This window comes from Citrus sinensis, chromosome 3, assembly GCF_022201045.2.
Source record: "Citrus sinensis cultivar Valencia sweet orange chromosome 3, DVS_A1.0, whole genome shotgun sequence".
Classification (NCBI taxonomy): Eukaryota; Viridiplantae; Streptophyta; class Magnoliopsida; order Sapindales; family Rutaceae; genus Citrus; species Citrus sinensis.
Genome location: NC_068558.1, coordinates 43350364 through 43362500, shown reverse-complemented (window position 1 = coordinate 43362500; position 12137 = coordinate 43350364). Strand labels below are relative to the sequence as shown.

The window sequence follows — 12137 nt, the reverse complement described above, 5'->3', positions numbered from 1 at the left end:
GGTGCAACATTGTGAAGTGTGAAATTATATGTACTTAATTAATCAAAACTACCTTTTTGTTTCTCCATGTGGCACAATCATCACTCTTTATCAACAAGCGTGGTCATATCTTGGATGCAACTTAAATGATTATCTTGTGCAACTTAAATGATATATTATTCACTTAAGTCTAGCTTCACTCATCTTTCACTTATCTTAAAAGGGAGACTTTAGATTGTCTTTTAGGTATGCTTCAACATGATGTGGCTGTGTTGCAAGCCAAGACAGGGGAAGAAATAAATGAGTTGTTGATAATGCAAGCTAAATCAATAAAGCTGGTGTCATCAGCAATATAGATTCTGAACTACAACATTAAAGAAAAAAGTTGAAAAAGAGAGTTAAAGGGTTTATGGAGAGAGTTGATGTGCTAGTGAATTGGTTGAAAGTTAATAGTGATCCAAAAGCAATTAGGGTTACATTGGGAGTCAAGTGAAGGATGCATTTTGAAGCCATTGACGTGGAGTCAAGAGATTGATGGCTTGGCTGCTGATGAGGCTACAAAGGATATGATATATGCATTGGACAAGGCACTTGAGCAAGGAGTCATAAGAATCTTGGCTAGGGAACAATTCTTTCATTGAGATTTGCTAGTGAAACTCAAGGTCAAGAGAGGATTTTATGAGTTAAATCCTATTTGTAAGAATTTCTTTCAGCGTACACTCGGATTATAATGCTATAGTTTCCCTTGATTGAGATTAGTAAAATTTTAATACCCATGCATTAATATTCATCTAATATTCTTTTATTGATTAATTTCTCCAAATTCCATGATTAAGGACTCACACTAATTTTTCCATGGCAATTGAAAACATATCTATTGGCTACCATAAAAAATGAGAATATCTCAATGTTAGGCTCCACATGAACAATCCATTGTAGAAAGTAAAATTAGAGCAAGAGTAGACACAAATGAAGGTGCAGCTGAAAGCCATTTCTTTATTTTTATGGACAAATGCAAATACATAGATGTATTTATAAAGGATATTATTATTGCATCACATAGCTTTTTCTACCATATCACTTTACGACTAGAATTTTAACAATTATTTTTCTCACTTAACGTTTCAATTTTTATCATTTTACCATCAATTCATTAACAATAACAAAACTTTTAACATAAATTATAATAAATGTCTATTTTACCCCTAAACTGTGTAATTACAATTTAATCTTTTTATGTAATGCTTTTCCAAATTGATTATTGTCTATAAAAATTATAACACTTTTGGCTTAATATATTAAATTTCTTCAAATACTCCTATGAGTTTATGACACCAACAAATTCTTAAAGTAATAAAATGATAAAAACTAAAATACTGAGTTGGAAAAAATAATTGCTAGACATCTTTTGTGATAAAGTAATATGTCATAAAAATTAGATGGTAAAATGATAACATGCCTAAATAGAATACTAAAATAAATTTAAGAATTGTATTGAGATTTTGAGAGAGTAAAATAGAAGGGTGTTAATGGGATTTTATAAGTAATAGTAATAGAAAGAGTAAAGGAGCATGCTTCGGGCCGTGCTTCATAGGTCAAGGCCCATAACAAAAGTTTCCAACATAAGATCAATGATGGGCTAAGTATTGACTCCCTTCAAGTGTCCTTGTAAAATCCCCCTTCTCAAAATACCCCATTAAAGTAATTCTAATAATATCCCTTTAATTTTAAAAGGTTTCTTTCATATATTTAATCATTTTCTAGTAAGGACATCCTCATATTATTAAAGAGAGGATGTTATTAAAATATAAAAAATTACAGATTTCAATACATTAAACACTGTTTTTTTTTTGTATGTGTTTCAAAAGATGTACGTATGTATGTATGTATGTATGTATGTATGTATGTACGTATGTATGCATGCATGCTTGCTTGCTTGCTTTTTTCTTTTCTTTTCTTTATTTTTTGTTCTAATACAAGTGTAGGTCTTTTGACACCTTTTAAAATTCCTCAAAACACTCCATTTCAAATGAAATTACCCAAATAACGAAGATAAATTAATTGATTTTTTAAAAATTTAAATGGGAATTCAATTAAACATTTAAATGATAATTATTTTATTAAATTATTCAAACTTACCCCTTTCCATAATTTTAATTCGTATTTGAAATTTAATTAAAAATATATTTTTTAAAAATTATAGAGGTATGGAGATACAAATTAAATAATATGAAGAAAATTATTTAAGATTTAAGGATTTGTATGTGTTTTATAAATAAAAACTTTAAAAAATATTTTTTTAAAGATAAGTTTTATGGAAAGATGGTTACTTTTAATATATATGTTTCCATTTATAAATCAAAGTGAATGTATTATAGGAAATGGATCTCACAAGGGCTGCTATAAGGACTTTAGAGGTGTGTTAAAAGTTCTACTTTTCGTACAAACTACTTCTCCCTCTCCCAATACTCAACTTTACACGATGAAATTGATTGTCATTTTGAAAAAAGGAGAGGAAAAAGAAAAAAAAAACATCAAACACAAGTTTATTGATCTAAGATAATGCTAGAAGAAAAGAAATTTGAAAAGTAGACATGGCTATAACAAGAATATACAATACCTCTACTAAATGAAATCGCAACAAGTGCAAAAACAAAAACTAGTTAATTGACAATACAATTTTTTTTTCATGGAAGTGATTTGTAAACTTTATATCTTATTATTAAAAAAAAAAGAATAAAAAGGAGAAGACGAAGAAAAGCCAAGCATAATGAAAGAGGCAAATATCTATAAAGGGTGTGAGCAGTTCTTTTAACGAGAGAGGAGGAACCATGCATTTTCCATGCCTTTTACTTCAAGGGTGGTGATATTTTTACCTATCCCATAGTTTTTGTGAATTCGCTTCACTTTAAACAAATAATTATAATAAGTACACATTATTTTTAAACAATACAAATGATGAAGAAGTCTAAAGATTTAATTAAATAAAATAAAATATTTAAATTATTAGATATAATAGCACATATTTCTGAGTGCAATGTGATCATTTGATATTATTAAGATTAAATAATCAAATAAAAACTTATTTTAAAGTAATCTTAGTGGTCAAAGATACATAAATAAAAGATATTATTAAAAATATTTAATTGATTAATTGTTAAAAATATTTTCTTAATCTGTATATTTTAAAAATAATATCAACTTATTACAATTATTTTTTTAAAAGTGGGGTGAATTTAAAAAAAAAATTAGTTGGGTGAAGATAACCTTACCCTTAGTTTAGTTTAATTGTGTGGTGTTATAAGAAATTTGAGGGGTATCGAAACTCAACTCACCGAAGAAGCCTCCTGGTGCGGAACTTCAAAATTCCAAGTACCGCAAGCACATCAGAATCGAGTGCACCTTAAACCGACGAACCAAAACATTACACGTACAGATACTAACGTCTTCTCTCCTGAAAGCTTCACCGTAACATCCTCGTACTCCAATAATACCCTTACTCTCAAGAGGCCATTCGATTCTAAATCTGGGATCTTTCTGTAAATTCATCCAAAGTCCTTAATTCTCTCGACTCAAAAAGTCCAAACTCTGTTGGAGGTCCAATCTTCTACTTTTGGCTACAAAAACCGTTCCCTGCTCTTTACTCTGTTAGATGCAAAAACCACACTTTGCGGATGCATGATCCTTAACGTACACCAATTGTCACAATTTCTTAAGATCCCATTCCTTTTCCGTTAAACTTTTGTTCAAATCCCGCTTTCTTTCGTTTCTCTCATGAGTGCTTTCTATATACAGTTGCATTTACGAGCCACTGGCTTTGCCGCATTTGGGAGTTGACATTCTTGGCTCTGCGTCGTTTTTCAGTCATGGGGATGTCGTTTCGTTGTTTGGTTTTCTCTGTTCTTCTCTGCCTTTCCGCATCTGGGTTACTGGCTATTGAGAATTTTCACCAAGCGTAAGTTTTATTTCAATTACGGCTATTATCATTATCAATTTTTTTTGAATTCTTTTTAATTTGAAGCTATTTTTTGATTGATTTATGGTGTCACTAGTTTTTAAAAATCTAAACGTGCTCTTTTGAACTTTATTATTGTATAAGATGAACATTTTTTAGCTGGGCTTAAAATGTTTCAGTGATCTATCTGTGTCATTATGGTTTTTTAATGCAAAGCTAGGAGCTTGTGATGGTATTTTGTTAAGGATGTTAGGAATAGCTTTATTGCTTTAGAAAAAGGAAAATCATTTTTTTTTTCCCTGAATGCTGATAATGGGAATTCACGACGAGTATAATTACGCAGCTTAAATGAAATTGTGACATAGATGTAACATGTATTCAAAGGTTTCATAGAGTATAAAAAATAAATAAATGAGTATTAAAGTATGATTTTTAAATCAGATAAGCTGATTCCCCTGTTTCTACTAAAATCTGTCAACTTTGAGTGATGACCATTAGGACTCACAGAGTAGCCCAGTGAATTCCTAGTATAGGATATTTTGGTGGGCAATTTGAATTCATTAGAATGGTAGGTCAGGAAATGACAAATATGAGGTAATAAATAATTCTTTTTCTAAAAGAAGATGAAAAGGAGCTTAAAACTTTGTGCATTCAATTGGAAATTTAAAATCATTTTAATCTAATGGAATTAGTATTGCATTCTTTAGATGCTGTTTGATTCTTGCATTTCCATTCCTGGTGAGTGAATGAAATAAGCAAAGTAAACATTTAAGGAGTCACTTTTATTGGAATTAATGAATGTGTAATCTACACACAACCATACAGTACTTTGTTTAAGGCCTGTCTGATCTTTGTGCATCTAGGTTTCCTATTGTGGAGCCTGATCCTGGTCATACAAAACTTCGTCTTTCAAGAGAAGGCTTGGAAACCATCCGAAGAATAACAAACCCAATTGCAGCTATTGCTGTAAGCCAGAGATTCATCTTCTTTCAAATCTATTAGTTGCATTTTTTTTTTTAATTTTGAATCAGAAAATGTTTTTGGAATATGCTATTTTCTTTATATCTCATAAAGATCAAAATAAATTTTAGTGTGAGTATTTGTTGAAACCTTCCTTTCCTGCATTTTGGTTAATTATTTTAGCTGCAGTTTCGAGATGAAGTCATTAGCTACTTATACATGCAGAATAGTTTTCCTTTGTTTATTGGACTTTTTGCACTTATGGTTAGATTCCATCTAGATACTTTACCGTTTTGCATATTTTGGTTTCCAATGCTAGTTTATTCTTAGTGGGTTCAGTTTTTCGAAGTCCAGATTGATAATAGGTCCCACGTTTAGAAGAAGTACAAGCATTAAATTTGTTTCATCATCAGCTGAAACGTTGGTGTTACAAGAGGTGAAAATGAGTTGCAACTGGCCAAGGTTACTGGATATTAGATGTAGCCAATTTCAATAATTTAAGTTTATTTCCAAAGCAAGGTGCCCTTAGTGGAACTGATATCATTTTTCCCTTGTGCAAACTTGGATGTTTTGGAATTTCGTTCGCTGCCTAATTTGATCAACTAGGTTTGACAAAAAACCCTTCTGTTTTTAATTTCTTACCCTCTCTAAAATCGAGAAATGATGATTGACAAATACCTATCATTGTTTTAATGAACATCATTATTTTCATACATGGTTATTTGGTGACATTGGTTATCACATTGTTCGATGCTTTTGAGTGTACACAAATGCTCATTTAGCTCTAGCGCTATTTGAGAATTTCCATAGCCTTGTCTCAATATCAAATTTTTATTTGTGAATGGCATATGCTGTGAGTAAAACTATCTTTTTTCTTCTATTTCTTCTGATTTTGACCTTGTATCGATGATTGTATAATGCATATTCAGGTAATTGGTCCCTACCGCTCCGGCAAATCTTTTCTGCTTAATCAGCTTCTTTCCCTTTCTTGTGATGAAGGTGTCTTTACTAGTATATACTCCTAGTTTTGTTTTTTTTAAAGATGTTCAATATTGATTCAAATTCTACAACCTGTGATTTAGATGACCTTTTTCTGCTTCAGGTTTTGGCGTTGGACATATGCGTGACACAAAGACAAAAGGTAATCTGTGCTTGATGCAACTCTTTGCTTTGATAGCATTTATAATATCTATTTGTTTCTTATAGGGATTTGGGTTTGGGGCAACCCAGTTGAGATGGAAATTGACGGTTCAAGAACTTCTGTATTCTACCTTGATACTGAAGGGTTTGAAAGTATTGGGAAGTCAAATGTGTATGATGACCGGTAAGTTCTAAGCTCTTCTACGTGAAATTGTTTTGGTAGTTGCTAATATTGGTTTTTTTTGGCCCCTGTTGCAGGATTTTTGCTCTGGCAACTGTAATGAGTTCTGTACTGATTTATAACCTGCCAGAGACGGTTAGTTAGTCTGTCTTGAACCTTTTTTTTCTTGAAAATGTGGATTTAGCTTACTTACACCATTGCATTCGAAAGTCGCCAAAGATATCGGTTTCCTTTCTGGCTAATGGAAGTCTCTTGACATATGTATATCATGCACATGTCAAAACTAATAATGTTCTGTGCAACCCATTGCCCTGAGCTACCATACTACATTGTTATTTGTTCGTTCTTCATTTGTATCTAATAAAGCCGTATTTGAACATCTGAACTGGATGCTAAGTCTTGGAAAAAGACTTGGAATCCTGCCAACCATAAGAAGAAAAACTAAAAAGCTGCTTGAAATTTTGACTTGTCTCTGTTGGAGGTAAAATCAAAAGACACAGTAACATACGAGAATATTTACTGTTTTTTTGTTTAACTGTACTAATGGGATGGTGGAACCCTAGAAGTTGTTTTGTTGGTGATGACTGTAGTTTATATTCTAAATCGTGAGGTAATTATTTTTATGCCCACAATTGGCAGTTACCTCAATTTAGTTGATTTTTATTGTGCCATAACATGTTTGTCTTTTTGTGTGTTAGATCCGTGAAGCTGACATATCACGGTTGTCTTTTGCTGTTGAGCTTGCTGAAGAATTCTATGGAAGGTCTGCACCTTTGCCTTGCTCTGATTTCAATATATTACTTAACTGAATTGTCTTTCGTGCGATTATTAATTTTTGAATCCCTTTTTATTTGTACTACCGCACTAACTCATTCAATTTTTGGTTTACAATTACTTCATGGAGAATAGAGTGAAGGTAATTTATGGGTCACTTGAGTGAGATTTGTTTTGTTTGTTCTCCTGTTGTAAATTGTTTTATATTGATATGCGTTTCATTGGCTGGATGATTGTAGGGACAAGATGTTGCTTTTGAGCCAGCAAAACTTGTGTGGCTTATCCAGCGTGATTTTTTGCGTAAGTTAACGGATGTCCTATGTCATGAGTTATTGGAGTTGGGTTTAAGAGCTGTCTTGTTCCATTCCATCAAACTGTGCATACCAGTTAAACATTGTCTCACACCTGCCAAAAAGATAATTTTTTTTCTTTTTTTGTGGCTTTAGATTTTGAATAATCTACTCATTGCTCTATATACCCACTAGGCTTTTCTTTTTGTTTCTTTAGTTTTTACCCTTAAAGTTTCCAGCAAATTGCTGCAAAATAGATGATAATTTTTGGATTCAGAAGTATAGTTGGCTGAGTTCATCTCTTGATGTGTTTTTTATGCTTCATTTTGCGTAATCAAGAGTGAATTTTCTGATATTATCTTTGGTGCTTTACAGAAGGGAAATCTGTGCAAGAGATGGTGCATGATGCACTTCAACGTGTTCCAAATGATAAAGGTCAGTTCCCATCCCTCCCTTCTTTTGGATGCATATGTCAAATATATATATTTTTTGCTTACAATTTTAGAACTGCATTTTAGAGCAAATATGTGATGGAAACTTCTTGTTGTAACTGCAGGGGACAAAAATATTGATATGGTACTTCTCATCTGAACTTCAGGTTTCTGTTTTTCAGTGAAATAATCTTTCTGGATTATAAATTATATCTATTTGTAACTTTATCAGGTTAACCAGATCCGCAACTCTCTGGCTATAATGGGTGACAACAGCACAGCCTTTAGCTTACCGCAAGTATGGATTTTAGTTTGTAATATTAATAATCTCTCAAGCCTTCCGGTTTTTCATTTCTTTCCATTTTTCATTCTTGGAAATAATTGATTGTGTGAATTAACCTTGTTGGAATTGATAGGACATTGTTATAGGACCTTTGGGTTTATGAGTGAATTAACCTCCTTAAAACCATAGCCACTTTCTTCTTCAAACGATTTAAACCAAAAACCACTTTGTTCCTCCTCTTCATCAATCCTATTTTGCTTTATCTTGAAAAAAATTTGTGAAATTTACATGGATGTGAATCTTTCGGCCTTAAGAATTTGAAAACAAGAATTTGGACTTTCAATTTTTCCCTTGTTGATGCTACAGCTTCTTTGATACCATCTGCAACAATTATTGCAATCTGACTGTTCAATGTTTATGGTGACTGAAGATGGGGATGATGGGCCCAAAATGATCCATGTTTCTGTTGTGAGATGAAGGCAGTATATGATGACACCAGCACACATACGTGTGTGCATACATGCATCTGGGTTCATGAATTGCATATATTTCTTTTTCATATATATATATATATATATAATCTTTCTCTAGGGCAGGTGTCCTCATTTTATTTTCATGCGGATATACTTTAAAACCGTGGATAAACCCCACGGTTTTGTAGTTCATTCAAAAACTAATTATTTTAAACCGCACGGTTTAAAAGTGTGTCCGCATTAAAAAGAATGTAGACATTCGTACCTGAGAACAATTTTATATATATATATATATGGTGTAGATTAAGGTTATTTATTCACATATATATAATGCTACCAATTTCCTTGGATAATCTAATAGTCCTGTGATTTTGAACTTGCAGCCTCATCTGCTGCGAACAAAACTTTGTGACATGAAAGATGAAGAACTTGACCCAATATATGTGAAAAGAAGGGAACAATTGAAAAAGCTTGTTGCTAGTGTTACTCGTCCAAAAATTGTGCAGGGAAAATTTCTAAATGGAAACGAGTTTGTTGCTTTCATGGAACAGGTATCTCTGTTTGCACCTGAGATGGTTAACAATCATTCATGGTTTGATTGAGAGTTTTAGAGTTCCCTGACCTTTCTATCAACTTAGGTGGATTAGGCATGAAAGTTGATGACAACTCAAATTGGAAATTTAGGTAATTTTAGACCTACGTCCTTTAGGAATAGCTGGTATTCCTTTTTTGATCACCTGATTGTTCTTAGTATCTATGATAGTGCATGAATCTTGGTAGAGGATATTCAGGCCACTTTTCCAAACAAAAGATCATGTACTGGTGTCTTTGCCATGCGGGCTTTGCTATTTTAATTTCCTAGTAATAAGCTACATTTGTAGTTGTTGCCTTTAAAACAAGTTGCAATTTGGATTTATTGGTTTGCTTTGTTATTCTACATTCTTTTAGCTGTACGCATTTATATTTTTCAACCTTTCAGATACTTGAAGCCTTGAATAAAGGAGAGATCCCATCAACAGGCTCTCTTGTGGAGGTTTTTAATAAGGGTATTCTTGAGCGATGTTTGAAGCTATATAATGAAAGGATGGCGAAAGTACGTCTTCCTCTTCCAGAACAATCTTTACAAGATGCACATGAAAGGTCTAAAAAAGAAGCAATGGATGTTTTTGATGTACAACATTTCGGCCGTCAACATGCAAAGAAATCTGTCATGCAACTGGATGAAGAGATACAGGAGGTATTAATTGCGGACATTTATCCTTTCTCAAATGAACAATATGAAGATACATATTTCTGTTCGTATACAAAGTTAAGAAGTGTACGAAAGGATTTTCAAACTATCAAATCATTGGGAACTTGATTGAACAACTATCCTAGATGAGCTATACTTTTATCTATGGGATTGCTTTCCATTTAGCATGTTGCACATTTTCAAGTTTCTTACTGTGGCGCATGGCATTTGGTCATGAGTAATGCATAATAACAGTAATTGGAGCAATATTTTATTTCACTTGCACGTTTTTACTCTTCCAAACTGTATGCAGGCCTATAAGAATGTCATTATGGCAAATGAATATCAATCTTCAAAGATCTGCGAGTCACTTTATACTAGATGTGAGGACAAGATGGACCAACTTCAAGTTCTCAGACTTCCTTCCATGGCCAAATTTAATGCAGGTTTCCTGCAGTGCAACCAAAGTTTTGCTCATGAGTGTGTTGGGCCTTCAAAAGCAAACTATGAGCAACGTATGATGAAGGTTTGTAGTCTGATTTGATCTAATGCTCTTGTTTCTGGGCTTTTAGAGAGCACGTTGAAATAAAACTCTGCTATTTGATTTATTGTTTGCATCGTCTTACGTGGAGTTTCACTTGAGACATAATTAAACTGGAGATATGACAAATTATATTAATGTTACTAGTGCTTACTCCTTCAATATGCTGAACGCACATTTCCATATTATTGTATAAAATTGCAGATGTTGGGGAAGTCTCGATCTCTATTTATCAAGGAATACAACCACAGGCTCTTCAATTGGTTGGTGGCATTCTCCCTTGTCATGGTGGTGGTGGGCCGGTTTATTTTGAAGTTCATTATGATTGAAATGGGAGCATGGGTACTATTTATCTTCTTAGAGACATACACGAGGATGTTTTGGTCGGCAGAGTCTCTTTATTACAACCCAGTTTGGCACTTCATTGTGTCCACTTGGGAAACACTTGTCTACAGCCCTGTTCTTGACTTGGACAGGTATGAAATATTCTCTCACACCTTGAAAGAATTCTGTGCAGTTGTCACCAGTATTTGAATGGCATAATAAGCTGTGTTCAATTTCAGTTTACATGTTGAAAGGCAAAGTCGAGTAGCATACTAGTAGTATTCTGTGTGGTGTGAGGAACCTAGTCATCATTTGGTAAACAATAAAATGCATGCAGTCATTTTAATGTGGACAACCAAATAAATGTTTCTGACCATCTAAAAGCTTTCACAAGTGCATAAATATATATAATTTTTTTCTTTATGCTTGAGCAGATGGGCTGTTCCGCTTGGCTGTATGATTGCAGTCTTTGTACTTTATTGGCGGTGTTGTGGAAAAAGAAAATATGGCTCACGGGGGCTTTTGCCTTTGTATAATAATCATAAAGGTGGCACAAATCGGCCAAGAACAGACTAACGGAATGATGCCCGTGCCTAAGGCCTTAGCACTGGGGAGCATCTTGATTCTTGGGCGAGCATTTTCTTTTATATTATGCAGCCCGCCAATCAATTCTTTTTTATGTTCTCTATAGATCAACCAATCCGGAAGTGTGAGCGAGCAAAGGATGAGCTGATGATTGGCCTGTCGACTCTTAATAGTTTTTATTTTTTAGTAGTTTCTGTAACTGTAAAATTTTTAGAATTTTGTATTATTCAATGAAATCTTTTATTTGGTTATTTCAAATGCATATTATAATTTCACAGTCGCTCTTTTTTTTTTTTTTAAATTTTAACATACGTAATAGAAGTTAGTCCTAGATGTACATTCTCAAAATTTTATTTATTTATTTTGTCTATGTTTATGAGGAAAAGACAAAAAAAGTTTGAGGACACCTTTATTTCTTCCGTAAGTAATTATTTAATCTAAACTTTGTAAAAATTGATTCTAAAATTTGAAAGCATTTTTTTTTTTTTAATTCTCCTCTCTATCCCTGCTCATTAATAGGAAAAGATTTAAAGTCTTAATATCTTTTTTTTTTTTGGTGATAAAACTCGAATCCTGCACCCCTCAATTTTGGGGGACGCGGGTTCTGTGGAAAGTTAATAGAATAGTAAAATAGTATCCCAGTACTACTACTACTACATCCCTATGAAAGTAGATTAATATTACGGATTAGGGAATTAGAATCTAAAATCAAAATTTTTAACGGTGTTTACTTTGCAAAATAGAGTCGAGAATTAGGAATGAGTCTCTCATTTTTTAAATTGACTAGTTTGCCCTTCCACAAAATTTAAAATGTCTATTTTGTCTTCTATTATTATTAATTAGAGTGATGATAGAGCCACAAACTCTTGTACAAACTGATGTGTCATTAATTCTGAATGAAAATATAAAATAACAAAAATAAATTATGTGAGCCAAAAAATATTTAATTCAATTAATAAATTAATGTCATGTCAGTTTGTACAAGATAAG

At 32.7% G+C, this 12137-nt stretch overlaps 1 protein-coding gene across 1 annotated transcript; it reads left to right on the top strand.

The window, feature by feature from the left end:
• The first annotated feature begins 3456 nt into the window (after positions 1-3456).
• On the top strand, positions 3457-11422 carry LOC102611092 (uncharacterized). The gene is made up of 18 exons (XM_006479550.3): positions 3457-3669; positions 3775-3934; positions 4798-4900; positions 5824-5893; positions 5997-6035; positions 6101-6218; positions 6293-6350; positions 6914-6978; positions 7125-7131; positions 7229-7289; positions 7655-7714; positions 7836-7855; positions 7943-8008; positions 8850-9017; positions 9446-9703; positions 10011-10223; positions 10443-10714; positions 10997-11422. Exons 2-18 carry the CDS (start codon positions 3846-3848, stop codon positions 11136-11138), a joined length of 1809 nt encoding a protein of 602 aa, XP_006479613.1. The 5' UTR covers positions 3457-3669; positions 3775-3845; the 3' UTR covers positions 11139-11422.
• Positions 11423-12137: the final 715 nt, after the last annotated feature.